The sequence below is a fragment of the Saccostrea echinata genome, unplaced genomic scaffold (genome assembly GCF_033153115.1).
Source record: "Saccostrea echinata isolate AGI-Se365-2 ecotype Australia unplaced genomic scaffold, CSIRO_AGI_Sech_v1 ptg000054l, whole genome shotgun sequence".
In the NCBI taxonomy this organism is placed as follows: domain Eukaryota; kingdom Metazoa; phylum Mollusca; class Bivalvia; order Ostreida; family Ostreidae; genus Saccostrea; species Saccostrea echinata.
Window position 1 is genome coordinate 3,057,977 of NW_026889803.1, and position 21,611 is coordinate 3,079,587.

General features: G+C 32.3%; 1 protein-coding gene across 1 annotated transcript; it reads right to left on the reverse strand.

The window, feature by feature from the left end:
* Positions 1-566: 566 nt before the first annotated feature.
* LOC133171965 (CD109 antigen-like) lies at positions 567-17,901 on the reverse strand. The gene is made up of 36 exons (XM_061306761.1): positions 17,864-17,901; positions 16,989-17,118; positions 16,525-16,711; positions 16,107-16,269; positions 15,888-15,958; positions 15,732-15,786; positions 15,488-15,561; positions 15,269-15,308; positions 14,875-14,959; positions 14,530-14,680; positions 14,015-14,260; positions 13,392-13,580; positions 12,901-13,074; positions 11,899-12,090; positions 10,854-11,003; positions 10,362-10,496; positions 10,175-10,229; positions 9,489-9,617; positions 9,060-9,174; positions 8,744-8,861; positions 8,443-8,562; positions 7,864-7,980; positions 7,464-7,595; positions 7,119-7,290; positions 5,788-5,976; positions 5,573-5,651; positions 5,151-5,328; positions 4,895-4,999; positions 4,572-4,743; positions 4,177-4,445; positions 3,279-3,440; positions 3,089-3,151; positions 2,728-2,867; positions 2,361-2,538; positions 2,133-2,238; positions 567-1,940 (listed from the first exon to the last, which is right to left on the reverse strand). Exons 2-36 carry the CDS (start codon positions 17,093-17,095, stop codon positions 1,753-1,755), a joined length of 4,806 nt encoding a protein of 1,601 aa, XP_061162745.1. The 5' UTR covers positions 17,096-17,118; positions 17,864-17,901; the 3' UTR covers positions 567-1,752.
* Positions 17,902-21,611: the final 3,710 nt, after the last annotated feature.

Genomic DNA, 21,611 nt, shown 5'->3' on the forward strand with positions numbered 1-21,611 from the left:
TTTAATTTCGCTTTGAATAATGCAGAAAAGTTACTCCCCAGACCTTATACATGTAACTGGGTACTCCTCACGATTCCTGTATCAATTTGAAATGTAAAATAGAAGAAAACCAACAAGACAAAAATAAAAATTCTAAAACTTTTTTGTAATAACATACTGGCATTTCGATAGGTATCAGTACCTAATACACATTCAGCCTTTCACAAAGGCCCACAGTCTGATCAAACTACCAGTTATGAGCAGGCTAATAAGAAAAAGACTTGTTTATGAAGGCGAGGTAGAAGTTTGTTAGTTTCCAGTATAAACGTATATACTAAATGTTAAAACTTTACTATGGATTTTTACTATGGACTAATTAAGGAAACTAATAATTAGTGATGCCAGTTTTCTTGTTAATCTTTGTAAAATATTGTTTGGTGGTGATGCTGAATCAACAGTGCCAATGTGCTTAAAAAGACACTAATGTTCCCAGTTTATCTGCGGATCGCCACTTCTGATCAAACTAAAATTCATATCATTATAGTTAATAATTTTATTTTTACTGCATATAAAAGTGACATTTATGTACAAATATGCTTGTATATCGTTACAAAAAGATTCTAATTTACAAAATTATTAATTTATACAATAGTTATTTGAAAAATGGTATTTACAATGATGGATAGGAATGCTTTCTAGTCCCTTGTAGAAAATATTGTATTTCATAAAATATATATACACATTCATTCAAGATATGTCACATTTATTCCATAAAAAAATATTCACCATAAAATGATTATTACATATATTCTATGAAAAAGAAGTCCATATATGAAAATGGTAAATATGTGCAACAGTCATAAATTCCTGGATTGTACTTTTTGGAGGTAAGTTGACTGTTGCATCATGATATGTAATAACATGGAATGTAATAAATGTAAATTGTAATCACATTTCCTCTCTCACAACACCTGTATTTCATACTCTAGAGTATAAAAAACCATTTAACAAAACTGATATGTAACATTTGTAAAAATATAATAAAAGCAACCATTCTAGACTAATACAAAATTACAATGTTTAAAAATCACAGAATATCTAATATGAATTTCATACATTAATCACTGTTGTGGAGTGTATAAAAACTACACAGCATATGAATCACCAAGAATAACAAAAGATCAGAGGTGTACATAAATGCTTGATAGCTTGTAAGTCCATTTCCCCTCTTTAGAAAGGCAAAAAATTAATAATAGTATCTGGAATGTCTTTTGCTTTTCATTATAGAAATCAGCCTCTCTGTAGAATATCTAAACTTAAATCCAAGAATTCTTTTTTTTAAAAAAATGTTCTTTTTAAGCACTTACATGTTTATACTTGACCGTTGACAAATTGAAGTACTTGTGTAACATGTGACATTTTTTCTCACTACAACAATTATGGCACTGTGTGAAATATGTCAAGTATTAATATTCAGTATAAAACTTTTGTTCAAAAGTGAGTTATTGCAAATATTCCAATGATCTATATATGAATTACAATTAAATACACAACCCCATTTTTAAATACCAAAAAAAAAACTATGTATAACCAACCAGGAATAAGGTAAAAGTCAAAACAGATCCTGTATAACAGAAATGTTGATGTGAATCATGTGATCATCCACAGTAGCTGATATGTGAATTTTCCCTTCTTTGTCTACTTTTCATTTCAGACTTCAATCATTTTGGTATTATGGAAGGATTTAAGTCAAGTCACACCAGAGCTTCACTGCTAAGAGTTCCGTAACATATACCTTTGTAGAATAAATCCAATGATGAGTGTTATTAATGTAAAGCTGGCTTTAATCACCACACCGACATTGAAGAATGGACAATATGGACATTGATACGACCCACACACATAGCACACATTGAGATTGAACAAGCTGTATGTGGAATACAGCGTTGTGTTGTGCATACCTGTAAGAGAAACCATTTTTTCTCTTAAATATGTAATTAAAAGACTACATATTTAAAACTGAGTTATATAATTAAATCTACCAATTTAAGCTGTTCTTTTTTGGTCAAACTTGCAATAAAATATTGAGAGCATAATCAAGAGTTACCTTTCCTGTGCACAGAAAGCACCATATAATTAAAGATGTTTCTTACCTGGTTCATAGTAATCATAGACTCTTATTTTGTGCTGAATGGTCATATTAGCAATAGGATACCATCTGTGGGCCTCTAAGTCTACACAGGTCTGCCGCTGATCAAGCTTTAAAATAAATATTATAATTCTGTGTTTAATTAATTTAAATATTTTGAAAAAAAGCCTCCATTGTTCAGTTTCTGTCTGCAAACTAGGTCAACCATAAGCCTATATAAGACTTTACTTACATATTCAAAGTAAAACACAGCTTTTCTTCCATAGAATTCAGCTCTCTTGAGATTTGTGGGTGAGGTAGGGCTATTAACAAGGGCTCGCAGAGTGTCGTTCATTATCACATAACCCGAGGGAATATCAATTTCCAGAACCGTCAAACCCGACTGTTTACTGCGAGCTTCATACACCCAGCTAAAATTGTGATACAAGCTTAAATACTATTATGTATTCAATATTTAAAAGTACATGTAAAATACAGCTTACTTCTTGCAGGAAAAATATCCTACTATGCTTATGACAAAAGATAAATACATGTACATGTTTAACCTTAGTTTAAAATGAAATGCTCTGCATAGTTGAAATTGATTTGTTTTTATTAACCTGACACAAGGTGTCATTCTGATTGTCGAGAAGTTTCTCCCACTGAACTCGATGTTGTAATTGTCTAACAGGAAAAACTGGGTTGTATCCACCGGATTCCGGACTTGCCACACATACTCTACATTGACTGTTGTAGTCAGCTAATAAACATAGTAATACATTATGAACTATATTGGTTAAAGGTGAAAATGATTTTAAACATATTACATAAACATCAGATATGAAAATGAACTTTTTCCATTTAAAATGGAAATTGTCATTTTAAACTTTTAAATCTAAATGTTTCAGTAATATAAGTATCAAAATTATTAAATATTTCATACAGTCAAATTAAGACATAGTACTAATTCTAAAAGCATACCTGAATAAGTGTTCTTCCAGTTCCCTTTACTGCTACTCGAACTTGACCAAATACTTTGGGCAGCTAAAATATTAACACATAAAATTTTGAAAGAGTCAATCAACCATCTTTAACACTAAAATCAATTTAACAAAATTATATGAAGTAGCAATTCAGTTTTGTTTTGGTTATCCAGATTTAGGAAACTCACCCAATCTTCCTGCATTTCTGTATAATTATCTTTGGTCATCATGAACTCATTCATCCAATTAGGGGAAGCAGAGGACTCCAATTTAAGGTTCATGCTGAACACATTTCTGTTGGGGTCAACCAAGGTGAACTCAAACAGAGCCTCCATGGCTGCTAAGGTGTCCTTAAAAAAGACAAATCATGCATCTGAATATCAAGTTCTCTGTCTTTAAAATCTAGTAAACAAAGACGAAAAAATATTATTCTTTCGTTTTTCAGGTCAAAAATTTCAGAATTCGATGCAGCAGGGAGGTTTTTTTTTTCTCCTTTTCACTCATAAAAAAAAATGATATCAGCTTATTCTTACTTTTTTTTGGTATTCTTTCACTAATTATAATATGTACTCAACTTTAATTTTAGTCCAAACATTTTTATAAAATACTGTTTTTACAAAAAAATATATTTTGTATATAGTAAAAACGTCTTTTTATTACCATGTATGAAAGGGGGGATCACTCAAATTTCTTTTTCAACTTGGAAGCAATAGAAAATTGGATTACTTCCCTTTGAAATGTGTCCATAAATTTGATCAATGCTGCAGTGTTTGAACAGTGCCTGATAAACTGTAGACTATTTTTTTCTTTGGCCATATGGACGTAGTATATGATATATATAAGCATGTGAATTTGTGCATGGATTCCTTCAAACAGTTTTACAGTATGTACCTGGGTGGATTATAAGCTGTGACAGTGAGTTGATAGTATGTACCTCTATGGACTGTAAAATTATAATATGTGGCAGTGTCTATCTGTGTGGATTATTAGATGTGACAGTAAGTTGATAGTATGTGCCTGTGTGGATTGATGTGACAGTATGTATCTGTGTGGATTATAAGATGTGACAGTGAGTTGATAGTATACCTGAGTGGATGCAAAAGCTGCAAATGTGTTCCTCATTGTCTGTAACCATTTCATCATGGAGTCCCTCTGCTCTTTGATTATACCACTGGTACTGCCAGAGCTTGTGGCAGCCCCAAAGTGGTTGATGTGTGCTAGTAAGGCATAGGCTGTAGACTGTACAGCATAACCATCATTGACCAGTGGTAGTCTTGGTAACATATACAGGACAGTGTTGACATATTCTGAGGGGTTTTCTCTGATTGGCGAGTCCGAAAAGTAATGTTCTGGCTCTGCAATGAAAATAAAAGTGAAAGAGTTTTTTTTGGTACTGATGTTATTTAACCATTGTCTAATATTCCTTTCTTTGTACACAAAATGAACCTTGTTACTAGTTGTGTGTAATATTTCAAACATACTTGTGTAAACATGTGTCCACAGTTTATCAAACACATCTCGACTCCGGACACTACTGAGAGACAGAGCATATGAGGTTATGGCGAGATGGAAAACTTCTGTAATACTGGGCCACTGCTGAGACAGATATTCCGAAGCTCTTTGTTTAGCTTTCTCCATACAGCTCTGAGATTCCTGTCAAACAATGTGACCGTGTAAAATCATCAATATTTTAGCTTACACTGGAAGATTATAATGCAAACTTACTTTGCCAGATTATTTCTTAAAAACAAAGTTACAGTATTCTCCAATGCTCAGTGGCAAGAATAAATTCTGTATAGCATACCATAGAGGTGTCCTTGATTTTGTACAAGGCAACGAGGACATATGCTGTTAACGGCACCGGATGTGCTCGTAATGTATCATTCTCAATTGCCTCTTTCAGAGATCCCTGTAATATATGAATGAAAATCATTTTCAACTTGTAAAAAACAACAACCAAAGAAATGAGTGTTTGTAACATGTTCCTAAAGATTTCTTGTGACAATATACAATTACATTTATTAAGATGCCTCCAGTGATTAATACTGTAGAATACTCACAAAATTCCTGTCGTACACAGGAACGCCAGGAAGCTCATTAAATTCTCCTGTCATGTTATGTTGCTGGCTACACAGCCAGAGGACCATCTTGTTAATAAGCTCCAGGGGGATAAAAAATTCCTTCTCCCATTCACCAAACTTTGCTTGAAACAATGTCTTAGCCACAAAAGCAGTCAACCTAATATGGTATTTTATAAATGATAAACAGTCCAACTAAGCAAGATTAAAACACATGATTCATGCTAAGATCAAACATCTATAATGCATGTGTGGCATGGTAGAGCAAAGCAATTCATGATTTCTGTATCAATAAGTGAGCAAAGATCAATTATTATCTCGAAGATACTGCATGTGGAAACTGATCTCTAATTTTGTATCACAGTTATATCTTTAAATAAATAACGATGTTTGTTTAGACCTACCATACACTGGGTTTTGGGTCATCTCTGAACATACGGAAAGAGCCATCCTCATTCATGTATCCCATTTGTCTCTGTAAAGCTGTAAACAAATAAAGAGTGTGGATAAGTGAGCTTCAAAAACAGCTAAATTTCAGCTGAAGAATTACATGCATCTCTTTCAAAGTATGCTAAAAGCAGTCAACACGTAACTAGAGGTATATAATTTTTTTTTTTACCTATATTCATGTATCTTAGTGTTCTCTGGAGAACATCATTGCTGAGCTGTTGATTGGCCTTTTTAAATCGAAGAGTTAGAAGATTGTATGCAAAATTAAACATGTTCATTTCTCCCGATCCATACGGTCTATATAAAATGTCCTCAGCTGTTGGGAATTCCCGGAAGAAACCAGGGGTCACAACATCACCTAATCAATTCAATTTAAATAGGCATCTTAAAAGGGGTAAATACATACAAAATGTAAGTTCCTTAGGCCAAACAAAAAAATATGTGTGGTTCCGGTTACACCCCCCAAAAAATTAGGGTAGGTAGGTAGGTTTTTTTTTCCTTTTTTTTTGGTAACAAAATGATTTTCTTAATTTTTCTAAATAATACCTATCACTCCCTTGCAAATGGCATTTAGATGTGGTATGGTAATATACTAGTCAATATTGGTAGGGGACACCTACATGCTAGCTTGCTTTGGATTTAATACTAATAAACACTTACACTATGTTTTGCAAGGAGGCCGTCATTGCTGAAACTAAACTTAAACCGGAGCCATTGATAGAAATCTGGGAAAATTCCGGAAAAAATATGAAAATTGCCAAAAAAAAAGTTTAGGGTCGGGGGTATAAATAGGGACGGTCGGGTAACCGGAACCACACATATTTTTTATTTGGCCTTAAAATGTTACCAGCTAATCATTGAATGCAAACTTTGGAAAATCAGATAAATCAGCAAAATTAAATTATTAAAAGTTAAATGAAATTATGAAAAGGACATAATTTCCATATTTTTAAAGCATTTTTATGTGAAAAGAGGAATAAGAATGACCAATAGACACTTTCAAAGAAAGAAAATTGCAAGGAACATCTCTGAACAAAAGTTGGTTTAAAGTCATCAGATTAACTAAAATTAAAAAGATCTTTCTATTTGTTTTATTACTATATATAAAGATAGGACTTTCCTGTAAATTACACAATTTAAATCAATCGCGTTTCACAGATATAAGAAATTTAAAACAATAACTGATTTATTTACCGACTCAGCATTTACATATCAGAAGTCAATTTAACTAATAGAAACATGGGGTTATTCAAGTTCAAAATCGGTGAAAATTTTAATTTGAATGTAAATAACAAATATCATGTTCATCTACATGTACACTCAATCTCGTATTTTTATTTTTTAGCTCAGATATGCCATATATAGTTTTAAAGCGAACTGCATTGCAAAAACGCAACTTTAGCTTTCAAATCTCACAGCCTTTTAAAAAAAGCTATATTGTTTCAACTGAGCTTTTTAACTTCAGTCTGTTTATTGGGTAGACTTGTTTGAGATCCTTACCAAACACTGTGACATGCCCTTTGGGAGAACCTGGAACAAACTGGTGGTAACGCTGCTCAGGAACGATGAACTGATCCGAGACGTTCACCTTAAGATCAGGGATAATCATGGAGCCTGATGTGATCATGTCAATCAGATATGGGGTGTGGTAAAAGTTCTCTACTCCATCAGACTGTATCAACAAAGAAAGATTCATCAATGTTACAGTGTATCATTTTTTTCTGTTACATTGTATTTTTCATAATTTTAAAAGGAAACTAAGAATCAACTGATATCAGATAAAGATTTTACTTCTTTCAAAAGCATGATGAATGATTAAAACTGTTTTAACACTAAATGACTAACCGTGACATAGATAGTCCTGCTGACTGTATCTCTCTCAAGGAAGCACCAAGCACTGACTGTGAAGGTCAGGTTACCTTGCACCATGTTGGGGACAATTGGCATAAAGATGTCTTTAGATTCTCCAGGCTCCAACTGAAAAAATCAAAAGTACATATGTATAATGTAAACCAAACTCATAAACATTACTCCAAAGTCATAGATTATTCTGAGTTGAATGAAAATCAAGTGCAAAATAATATCTCTTGGATTATTTTTTTTTTCAATCTAGCTTTATGAAAAGGCACACACCTGTACATGTACACGTATTTATGGTCAGAATAACACAACTTTGCACAATAAAGATGTAATGCAGTTTATTTAAAAACTAAAAGATACATGAATAAAAAGCAATATAACTTACGAATACAATAGTCTGGTGGTCCCCACTATGTCTTTTTGGAGAATAGGATTGTACGAAGCCTTCATCTCCTACCAACACAGAGTCGTAGTCAGGAGAGCCCTCCATTGTAACAAGCACCTGGTATGTATAAAATACAGTATTCTTTAAAAGTCAGTCAACAAACATGCCATACACAATGGTATTATCGGTATAATTTACAATATTCTTAAAGTTAGTCACTAAACATATCAAGTATTTCATACACAGTATTATACTATGAAAGCTAATTGCACAACATCATTTTAATTAGAGCTAAACAAAAGTTATAGTGTACTAAAATACATGTATGTCATATCCCCTAATTTCTTTGAAATTCATGTTATGTGCATCAATGGTTTCTTTAGAATGTGTGACCACTCCCCACTCAATGGAAAAAGGACTTAATAGTTGCATGACAAAAATTCTTGGCAATAAAGTTTTAGCTTAGCTTTTAGCTTTTCAAGAACTTTCTCTACATAGATGTACATGTAAAAATACACCTGATTTTTTTTTTCTTTTTCCTGAATTTAATATGTTCAGTAAATGTTGTTAATAACTTGCCTCTATGAACTCATCTCCAAACCAATAATTAAACACGGTGACTCTGACTCCCACTTGTTCTCCTCTGATAATGTGTTCTGGACACTCCACAATGATGTACATGTAGCGAGTGGCATCATACTGCAAAGGGAAATTGTCTTTATAGTCATATCCTACCTCATTTCTAAAATAATTCTCTTTGCAAATGTAATATGGACAAAAGTATGCAAGATCTACAGTGCTTGTTTATGACTTTTCTTGATATAATAAAATCTCTGAGTCATTTACGAATGCATTCTTTATACTTGTTAATGATAAAAACCTGTATAGGTGTAGGCTGGATTCCAAGGCCAGAACTTCGACTCATGGACACTCCATGAATAACCCAGGTAAGGGGATACTTGGGGACAGTCACTCTAAAATCTACCTCACCATCAGGCCTGTGTGTAAAAAAAAAATTGAATATGTAAGTGTTTATACACATGTACTTAATTGAACTGACCATTTCATGACATCTCAATATGTACAGTATACATGTAAGTTCTTTGCAACAGTTTCTTAATGGATCAATCATACATATATGCATATCAGTAGATTTCAGTTAGGTTAGTAAACATTCCTCCTACAAATACACCTACTTTGTAAAGGTTTCCTTCCATGCCCAAGTGCTGTCTTCATAAAACCTCAACACACGACTGACTCTGTTTATCATATTGATGGTCATGTTGTCATTTCTCGGATCCTCCAATGGACCTTTAAACAGAGTGAACAAGTTTGCTTATTTTTTCACTGACACTCAGTATTCTATATTTCAAAATATGCAGATTTCAAAGATTCAGAAAGTCTTTTATTACTTGAAGATTCTTGCTGATTTTGAAAATTGGACAACTTCACCATACATCTTTGGATATAATTCATGGTTTAAATCATAAAAATCAACAGATGTAGCGTGCATTATACACTCAATTGTTCTCCTATCAGAATATTATTAAAATTCTTCTAGTGTATTTTCAGTTGATAAAGTATGCATTGTATTCCAATGCACTAATTTACATAGTGTAACTTACAGTTCTGTTCATCAGCCCAATCCATTGGACAATCTTTAATACTGTCACATGAGGAGTTTTTATGGTAACAGGATTCTCCAGTAAAACATGGTAAATATTCAGGGTCTTCATAGCATTTTATTTCAGCACCTACAGAACAAAGTAGGAATAAGAAATAAAACTTAATTTCAACAATAAAAAAAACAAAATTAAGAAATGTACATGTTATTCAAAAGATTAGGCCAAGATGAATAGATACACAAACAGAAATACATGTATGTAAAAAAAAAAAAAAATAATTCAGGACATCAGGGGTGCATTCAAGAGCATAGCTGCTATGAAGAGCTACAACCTTGAATAATATGCTAACCTAGCCACTAGATAGGGAAAGCTAGCATAGATATTTTAGGTACCAATCTTCAGTTACCATTTTGAGTCAAATTGGATACCAACAAAAACTGGAGTTGTTTTTTCCATCTTGGCAAATTAAATGGTTATTTACATGTACATTTTTCCTTGAATTCAGCTGACTTTGTTCCAAAAATTAGTCATTACTATGGTATTTGTATCCAAAATCTAACGCCTTGTGGCTAGGAGAGCTGTCTGTTCAATAGTGCTAGATATCTACCACCTAGCAGCTAGGCTAACTGCTAAGATCTTGAACACAGCCCTGGAATGTCACACTCATTTAAAGTAAAGGTACTTACTTGTTATGGGTACTCGATTAACGGTAAGATCAGACATAACTAGCAACCCAGCATCCTGAAATAAAGCAAAAATTATCCCCAATAATTTTAACATATTAATGACTACAATTTTACTCTAAGAAGATACTTCATGATAAAGAATAATTGCATTTAGCCTCACTGAGTATCACTTCATTGGCAGCCTTACCCTGAATGTTGTATTGGCATCAATACCATGGCCGCTGGCAGTATAGAATTTATACTGATATTCCACTTCACTCTTTCTCCACAGATGCTGCCAACTCTTACGACCAGAATCATATGTATTTAACTCATCAATTATCTACAAATATACAACAATAAATGAAGATTTTTCTTCTGAAGAGAAGACTAGAAAGCTTTATCTTAACATCTATTGTTCACAGTTTTAAACAGATAAAAAATAGCCTCTATAAGGTAACCAGTCAGTGTCTTCCAAATAGTGTCTATTTTTAGCTTGGTGGACAACATAGATGAAGGGCTTTGACCAAGGCACAATAAAAAAATAAATGGCCACCTTCTAATAACAGATTCAGCCCATAAGAAAACATTTATCAGTTGATAATAACTTTTATTTCAAAATAAATATGAAATACTTTTGCAATTATATTTCTTCTTGCACTGACACAAAAGGATTCCCACCCCACTAAAAACAACTTACCGTCCAGTGATTAAGTCCATCGTTAAGTCCTCGTTTGTACAGATCAAGAGGAATAGCTGCAAAAGCTACGTATGCCCCTTTGTCAGCAGTGGCCAAAATCTCCACAGTGTCTCGAGTGAAGTCTTTACCTCGATTCACAATTGCTCCAACCTAGAAAGGTCCATTCAACATTTAAATTTACATGTAAATGATACTGTAATATTCTAATAATGAAAACATTATAAATGAAATTCACAACAACACTTTTTAATTTTCTGATTGCTTAAATGAATAAAATATGCTAGTAACCATGCAACAGTGCAAACTGACTTCAAAAATCTTTAAAACAATTGATTCACTTCAAACATAAAATATATTTTTTTTAAAAAAAAAGCATATTTAAGCATTGAATTATTTTTGGATGTTGTTGGTCCTATAACAGCATCTGGCTGTGCTGACAAATACCACACATAAGCGCAGTATGATAATTTGTCAGCACAGACAGGTGCTGTTATGTGACCAACAACATCCATTAAGAAGAATTCAATGCTTATATTTATATTCTCTAATTTTCTCTTTTCACAATTGTTAATTTTGTTAATCTTTATCATGAATTTAGCACCTTTCAGACCTGGTGTGCTTAAATAGAGCCATTGTGGTGTAGAAAGTTTAATAACACAAGTGAATTTTGCGAGGGAAAAATACGACAATTAAATTTAAACATACAATTATATATTTTTACAATAATTTAATAGGAAAATTGTTCTTTTTTTAATTAAATTGAGCCAAAACAATATAAATTTTGGTGTTCCTAAAGCATTTAAAATGCAGATAGTTCCTAATGTATATTCTTCTTCACAGTGGCAAGGTTTTGTGTGTGTTATAGGGTAAGTATAGGTTGAATGTTGTAGATTACTGATGGATTTCATAAAGAAAGTTACAATGAATGTAAATATAGGTATATATTATTTCATCATTAAATATGGGACTTATTCTTTTTGTATTCCATTCATTTAGAGCTTGTCTATCTAACAATTTATACAAAACGATAAGGAGTAATACCCACCTTATTATTACCAGTTCCATCCACAAAGAAAGTTAATGAATCGACTACAATTTCCTCTGGCTGACCAGCGAGATAATACACCACCACTCGAGCTGTAGGCACCATGTCTCGTGAGAGAGCAATGGCAAAGGACTTTCTGCGGGAAATCATTTCCAGTTCCTCTCCAACAATAATATTTCCACCTCCAACAACCTGTGTATGAAAACAATATTACATGTATGTTTTTCTGATTACTTTTCACAATCGGACGTCTGATAGCTATGCTCTAATAGTATTTAATTGTAATATAGGAAGCTGCATCCTGCCTTCAGATGTTTTTTTTTTTAACATTTACAGAATTAGAGATGTACATTGATGTTTTCTGTTCTTGTATCAAAATTGAAATGTTAATGAAATCCAACAAAAACTTTAGTAGGAGTAGCATTTTGAAAGAATTTTGCAGATTTTTCTAGTTTATTAACCATGGCAAACAATCAAAATCAAATACCTGTATGGAGTTTTATGAATCCTAGTGTAATCTATCCATGTACAAAGATTTATAGAAATAGGAGGGGTAGCATTTTAAAAGAACTTCAAAGAATTTCCTATTTTTAGGTACTAAATAGCAACATCATTCTTTACATTATTTGAAACCCACATTTGATTACGCTTTGTTCCTCTCTACATCACTCGTTGGTCTATTCATACAAAGGTCATTGTCATGAACACTGTCTAAATTTACTGTCCAATCAAATTAATCATTTACTGTCCAATCAAATTAATCATTTACTGTCCAATCAAATTAATCATTTACTGTCCAATCAAATTAATCATTTACTGTCCAATCAAATTAATCATCATAGGTACAGAACTCTTCTGTTCTTAAATGTAGCATTGGAGAGAGGAACAAAGTGTAAGCAGCCATGGGTTTCTGATGATGCATTCATTAAATCAAAAACATATGTACAGAATTGGACTTAGTACTAGAAAATATAGACTTCCTCAGTTTTTCAATGAACTAACCTGGTAGTAAATCCTTGGAACATACATGCTGGTCTTTACATGGAATAACATGTAGGTGTTAACTTTAGGACTACTGGTAGATGTTGATAAGGTGATGTATCTCTTACTTGGGGAGTAAAATCGATATGCCATCATATCTATCAGGGGGGTGGTCGTATCTCCCTCCCAAGTGGCCTTGAAAGTACAGAATTTGGTCACGCTACATTAGCCAGTATGTTTTCTGTTTTGATACATATTATTTAATCATTGATTAACCAGTAGTATGTCAAATTCTTAAGGATACAATATATATGTGTATTGATTTTAAATCAAACTTGGCATACTTAAAATTATGAAATAAAAACTTTCAATGGTCATAAAAGCAAATAACATATAACAAGCTAATGTGAAGAAAACTTTGCAGACTTAATCTTCAAAAAGAGAAAAATCATAAAAGTTTCAAAAGGAGGTTCCTTGTAAATTTTATTAATCACTTTGGAGGTTAAGATTACCTGGATTAACAGACTCTTCAGAGCATTGTCCATGGTGATTTTAAATTCAGCAATTCCTCCACTGGGTGATTTGGCAGATGCCATATAAGGAATAGAACCAGACATACCACTGACGTAGGTTGGACTCAGAGACAGCCTGACCTTGCTGCTACTGGCCACAGGGGTGCCATCATATTTCATCACAGCAACCTGAAAAATTCAAATATTTACTTCATATCTAGTTTGGATCTTTTACTACAATATAAACGTACGTGTAAAATTAAACATTTCTAATTTACAAAATTTCATACTTTGAAAAAACCTTAGTTAATAATCCTGTAGTTTTATTTGTGGTTTTGAACTCTGGCATAAAATAAATTTTGGGCCCCATTTTACAAAGAACTTTCGACTAAAACCAAAAAATTTAGATTAATGTAAAATCTTGCAAAAATTTAACAGTACTTCTCTTTTAAATTACTTGAATAAAAACACCTTTTAAAACTTTTGAAAAACCATAAATACCATTTTCAAATTAATGAAAAGATGAAAGTAATTTGCAAATTAAATTTCCATCTAAGTCATAAGTTCTTTTTGTAAAACAGGGCCCTGAGCAGTAAACCACAAAAGATTGAGCCTAAGTTTACCTGGACAGTCAAAACACTTTCCGGTTTAAATGTCCTGACCCTGTCTCCCACCCACTGGAGTTTGACTCCTGATTTATATAACACAGTACTGGCATATCCTGCCCTGGTCATTCTGAAAAACCAGTCATACACGGTGGCATTGAAGTGTAGTTCTACTCCATCATAACCATTGTATAATCCAAACTCATTCCTAAGTCTTGTTCTTATGTTGTCCATATCGAATTCAAAGTTAATAGGACCTCTAACCTACAAACAAGATTTAATAATGCTGAAGTAAATAAATCATAAAAATCTCCCCAATAGAAATCATAATAAACTGAAAACCATATTTGTGTTAATTTTCCATTGCTTATTAAAATTTCAGTCCACTTATGTAAATTAAGGTTGTAATTTATTTATTTTTCCAATGTTTCTGCACCTCTTTAAAACACTGTTTACTTTACTTCCTTTAAACCAAAAAAACCCTTGAATTTTGACAGTATACACCTTTCTTACAAATAAAAATTTCAACTTACATATCCAAGTGCCCTTTCGATGGTAAAAGTCCTGGGGACAAAGTTATTGATAAACCCATTATTATTACCAAAGGAGTCCTGTTTTGGGGGTGGTTCTTTGACTGTTAATAAAACAGAGGCATTTCCTTCTATGGGTTTGCCAGTTGTCATGCTGAAATGGGGAAAAAGAAAATAAATATGCAAAAAAGAGAGACATAAACAAACACAAACAAAAGCAATTTGTAGATTAATTCCCTTGGACATTTTCTTTCTCTTTATGTAAAATAAGTTTACTGTAAATAGATGATGGTAAATTAAATTTGAATAATTAAGTACAATTATATAAATGAGTTTTTCCCCCCATACTTGGCCATAATGATTCCTCCTACAGTCTTGACATTGTCCATTATGTATGATTTCACCGTTACGTTGACATCAAATCTGGGGTCCCCTATAATAATTATATTATAATTCAGTTTTCTGTTGTCTGTCATTTGATTTGCCAACATGGTGATGTCAATAAATTTAATTGAATAATAAAAAAATTTCTTTACATCAGAATTAATCATCATATAAATTCAAGTTTTTAACAACCATTGGAAATTATGAAATACTATTCATCTTCATTTTTTTTTAGACAAAAAAAAAAAAACTTACATACTTTGTACAATACAATCAATTTAGAATCTTTGACAACAAAATTCTAAATAAAAAAACCAAATAAACAAACAAGAAACCAAAAACAAGAAAAAAAACTTACAGTATTCCTCTACCAAGAAATTCTTGTAATACGTAAACCCCTGTAATGAACAAAAATATTAATTAGCATACACAATTTAATAACTCTTTTTTTTTTATTATTAAAATGATATTTTAAATTTTAGCGTAGACATCAATAAATGAAATGCAACTTCCTCTATGTCACCATTTACAAATATGATTTCTTGTGAGCCATAGTTAGATAGCAGCTTGTACTTACATATCCATCACACTGTATGGTCCAGTTCCCATAGTTTGGCTGATCTGAGAGCATGAAACTCTGGCTGACAATACCTGAGAATATAAAACTTAATTGAAAAACAAGAAGACAGTCAAGATGTACCTTATTGTATTGCTGTTAAAATGCTCTGCAAGTTAAATGTAACTTTAATATAAATCAGAATGTAATGTAGAGTAAAACCATTTACATATATAGAATAGCATTAGTGAACCACTATTCTTACCTCCAGCATTCGTTTGTACAGCCAGCCACCTTCTGACAGGGTATCCGGTGGGGTCCTATCAAAATAAAGGAATGACATTTAAGTCTATACCTCTTTCATAAAATAATTACACTTAAAACATAGGTCTCATCTTTAATTAAGTTAAAATACACCTACCTTTACATATATAGTCATACTGCCATATCTAGGCATCATGTTTTGCTTAATGGGAAGAACTCGAAATGACACTAGGAAAAAAATGCATGTGAAATATTAGTTATGTCTTGCTTTAGTCACCCAAAAAAAAAAAAGAATTATCATGGTGTTATTTCAATTTAATTTCCACTTTAGTTTATTTTATCAATTAAAAGAATATTTGCTCCTTTGGGTGCCTACCATTTTGTCCCTGTCTGTAGATGGGTTTACTTAGTTGTATGAACACAGAGGCTTGTTTGGGATCAAACCCGATGTCTGTTTCATTAAAGAAAACATTTCCTGAATCTCCTGCTTTCCCCTCCACTCTCAGTCGATAATGGCCTCTGAGAGAATTTGAAGGCATCTGGGGTGGAAATTTTTTTTTATCAATCATAACTAATTAGCTTGTTTCCTTTTATATTCAATGTAAACTTTTATCTCATGCATTCAGATGTCTAAACATTCTATTTCTATAGATCTGTTATTACTATTGCTGGTAGTATCACTTATGTGGAAAAGATCCCATTATCCATCACACATGTAATGATGTATACATGTTCAAATTGTCAATGCTTGTAGCAACTTACAAATGGTGCAAGACTTTACAGTAAGTACCCACCTTCATTTGCATGAGCCTGCTGCCGGGCCTCTCAAACTTTGTTGCAATTTCTGCATAAGCTACCTTATCTTGTACTATGGATACTTTTAAATCAATGTACGGATAATCATTCATTCTTAGAATTGTTCCAAAAATCTGGATAACTTCATTAGGTCTTATGACATTTGGTGTGATGACCATATAAATTCTGGAAAAAAATGCATAAAAATCTGAATGTATGTTAACTTAATGCCCCTAGACATAAAAGCTCTTATTTACATTTTAGTAGACTTATTAAAGATGTATGTGTAAAATTTAATTTTCTTATGTTCCACAAATCACAGTTGTGAATGTTTCACTTTGGGAATATTTACACCAAAAACACTATTAAGTAAACAGATTTAACTTAGATAATAACACTTCTTCATCTATTTCACTGACTGTCATGCACTTGATATGATAATTAATTTAATCATTCTACATACGGAGCCCTCTCCATTTTGTAACCACTGGTGTTGTCTATGATAGCTTGTCTGTCCTGTGTGTCTGCAGATGTCCACAGGACAGCAATGGTTATTGCTAATAGCCACATGTTTACACCTGCATCTGTGTGGCCTAAAATCAAAAGTATTCTTGGTCAAATCACAAAATAATAATTTACAGATGGAATCATTGTTTATTGTCAAGAAGTACTTTGCTTAATTATTTTATATTTTAAACAATATTACAAATGTGTTGAAAAAAAAAATATAACCCTTCTTCTGAAATGTCCTTTTCTTTAACAAATTTTAACATAAATTGCAAAAATGTAACCAATTTAACACTACCAAAACCATTCTTCTTAAAACGGAGAAAAATGTTAATCATTATTTTTAAGAAATCTTATTCTAATTTGTGACGCTTAAAATATAAATTTTAAACAAAAATTATTCAATAATCGCCAATAAAATTTCGCATTTTTTCAGTGTAAACAAAAAGCGGAAGTGTCTAGTGAATCATTTTTTTATTCTCTTGGAACAATTTTTTCTAGCCACATTGGGACAGTTTATACAAAATTCAAACATAAATAATATGTGCAATTCAAAAATATGGTATGCGATAAAAATTATTTATCAGAAATCAAATACAGAAAATCGTTCCAACTTCAACTTACCTTTACACAGGTAAAAAAAAAAAATGGCGGCCTTAAAATTTGAATACAAGGTGTGTAATAATGGCCAGGGTACGGTAATCTCTTTAATGGTGTCAAATATATGACAAATCTAACTTAAATTATTTTTCTAAGAGTTAAACTAAACATTGCAACCAAAGTCATCACGTTAATAAGTGTCACATCGCAATATTACAAATATCAACATACCTGAGATATGACTCGATTGCGAAGGTCAGGGTCACTTACTTCCTATGTTTACGAATTTTTGAACTTTCGAACCCGATTGTAATTCATAAACTTGCGGACTCCGGACCGTGGCTTGAGACGATGAGAGAGACAGAACCATTGTTTATAAGGGGACGACCATTTGATTCTGAAAGAGGGTGGCAGATTTTGAAAAGAACTAATTTTTTCCTCGAATATTGAAGTTTCACCATATACGTAAATTAATGAACGGAATAATGAACTTCTCCAACGCAAGACTAGTAAATAGTATATTTTGAAGAAGTTAATCTATGTTGAGTTTAATAATTCTGGACAAATAAATAGTAAACAAAGAATAATATTTTGAATAATTTCAGGCGGTTGGCCAAATATCCGGCATAAATGGCTACTTTACAGGTCTATCACAAATTAAAAAAAGAAAGATAAAGAAATTGGATGTAGTTTTAATTTTAGGTATCAGATGTAAATTGAGTTTAATTATTCTGAACAGATAAAGAAACAACTATTTTAAATTAATTCTGAGACTCTGTGATTTCGCAGTTGTTTCGGTTAAAAAACGTTGCTCTTCAAAACGACGGTTTCATATTCTATCAGATCTGACTAGTTTGTCTTCTGTAACAACTTTAAAACGTGAAAATGGATACAGTTTTGATTTTAAGTAGATAATCTAAGTTAAGTTCAATAATTATAGAGAAAAAAATCAAGAAAACAATTATTATGAATAAGTTATGCACATCGGTGATTTCGGTTGCTCTTCATAATGGCAGTTTCATACTGGATCAGAACGGACTAGTTTACGGTAATTACAACTTTTAAAAGTGAAAATCGGTACGGTTTCGATTTGAAGTAGATAATCTTAGTGTAGAAAAAAAATCAGGAAAAAATATTTTAAATTAGTTATGAGCATCGGTGATTTCGGTTGCTCTTCAAAATGGCAGTTTCAAACTTTATCAGAACTGACTAGTTTACGATCAATAACAACTATAAAAAGTGAAATTCAAAATGGATGCAGTTTTGATTTGAAGTATATAATCTAAGTATAGTTTAATAATAAATCTAGATGAAACAAAAATCCGAAAAATAACTATTTTGAATAAGTTGTGTGCATTAGTGATTTCGGTCGCTATTTATTGATAAAAAATTCAGGTGCCTGTGATTGATTCCTGGTTATGGGATACATAAAGGTCACAAAATATGACAATTTCCGAATTTTCCTATTTTTACGCAATTTTTTTTATCAATGTTAAAGCAAATTTTGTTTCAGGAAATAAAGAGCATAAACTTGTCTATTCACCACTGAAATTTATATATCTCATGTACTATCAGATGCATCTCATGGCCGTAGGAACCGGGGGGGGGGGCACGGGGGGGGGGGGGCGTGTCCCCAATAATTTTGCCGATATATAGAATACTATAGAAAACATAGCTACTATAAGCTTGTGCCCCCTCAATAATAACGTCTGATGACCTTTTTTGGGGGGGTAGTTGATAGTGCCCCCGCCCAACTGAAAATGTATGGTTGTGCCCCCTCAAAGTGAATTTGCTTCCTACGGGCCTGCATCTTGTGTATAAAAATCTTAGATAGGATGTAGTAAATTACAGCGTACAAATTTTAAAATTCATGCTCAACTGTAGCGGTTTTCATTCCGTTGGGTTATATGATATGAACCTGTGAAATAAAACGAATTAAGTTTATAACGAATCAAAATTATTCATCTACATGTGTGGCTTCAAAATGTAGCTGTAAGCATGTTTTACCGAATATACTTGGATTCCCTTTTGTGACCTCACCCTACCCCTAAGAACCATGTTTTAAACAAATTTAAATCTTTAGTATAGATTCTATGATAATAATTTGTTAAAATTGTTGATATGACTGATAAGGGCGGCATAGGCCCAAGCTATTCTTGAGTTGTTTTTTTTAAAGATTTCATATGAAACTTTGATCCTTTAATCCAGCCTCAGTATATCCCTTGGAGTCATCATTTGAACAAACTTCGATCTGCAAACGACGGCTTTTAAGGGCGAACGCGTTTTAGGGCGAACGAACATACACACATATCCCCTTTATTCACAGACCAAAAAAAGTTTGGGAGTTTGGCAGATTTACTTTTTTATTTGCTTGTCAAACTTTTTTCAGTGAAGGAAAAAATTTGTCTCCAATCATCTCGGAAATAAATAAACTGTCATCACTGGCTTGAAAATAAATACCCCCCCCCCCCAATGTATCAAACCAGAAAAGTTAACCAATGTTGACAAAAGATTATCATTTTAAAGAAGTCCACACAAGTTCCCTTGTTGAAGTGCGGCCTATACTGAAAAAAATATATACCCTAAATTTATGTCATTTTCATTTATAGTCTTACAATGAAAATCTTTAATCAAAATTATGCTCTATCTTTTGAGAAATGTATACGGAAATTATTTACAAGAAATTGTTAATTGTTATGAAAGACATGCAGAATGTGTTTACACATGCAACACTGTTGCATGTATCAGAATTATCATGTATATTTGACCAGTTCTTCCTCTTTATCTTTATAAAGCATGCTACGTGACTTTTGTCTTTTTATCTTTGTTCCCAGCATCACTTGTTGAATGGCGTTTTGTTAGAATAGGTCCACTTATATATGGGGTAATTAAACCTGGAAATAAAATAAGAAGGAAAACTTGGCATGCAAATTCATTTCTTATGTTACGATATGTTCCTTTTTTAATAAATAAAAATGTTAAAATTCGAGAATCAGGTTAAAAGTACAATATATATTTTTTTAATTCAATGGAAGTTATCACAGCCATTCAATAGAACATTCCAAGGATTTTACTCATGTCACCCTTTTCCTTGAAACAAAATGGACTGATCCAGTTGTATCAGAGACTTAAATACTATATACTTAGTATATATAGATCCCTGGTTGTATGGAGGTTACAATTACATGGCCTATGGGAAATCGCATTGAATAACTGTTGCACACGAAGTAAACAATCAATATTTTGCATCTTTCTTCTGCTAACTGTTGTTGATAAAACGCAGGTTACAAATTCCGATGTAAATCAACTTGCATGAAATTTAGCTGGCTAGCTATGACCCCATAGTTACCCAGTACGAATCATGGAAGCCTTGTGGCAACGCACTTTGAAAAAAATTTTTCAAAGTGCGTTAAAATTGGGACAAAATCAACGCACTTTGAAAAAAAATTTTCAAAGTGCGTTAAATTTTGGACAGAATCAACGCACTTTGAAAAAAATTTTCAAAGTGCGTTAAGAGTGTACATCAACATTTTTTACCATGGAGAAACATAACACTTTGAAAAAATACGTATACAGCAAAAATTCTGGACTTAGATTTTAATAATAGACAGTATTAATTTGTTATATTTCTGCCGAAAAACTGATGAATGGATCTGCTCTCTTCCAGAACGAGGAGAAGACAAGTAGAAAGTCCCTCAGCCCAACTCTCTATCTTTCCTACACAAATATATGTATTTACATAACTGGAATGACACTGATATTATTACTCTCAATAAATTTGAGTTAACGTAAAATAAATGAAAAAAAAAATTAGATAAACTTTCCTGAAAAAAAAAAATTACGCAGACTATTATATTAAAGAAGAGAACCGCATAACCTTTATTCAAAATGAATCCACAATGATTCCTCAGAAAAAATGCATTTACATGGTAATTAAAACATGCTATTTGACTTGTCTAGCGTTTTTATGATATCAAAT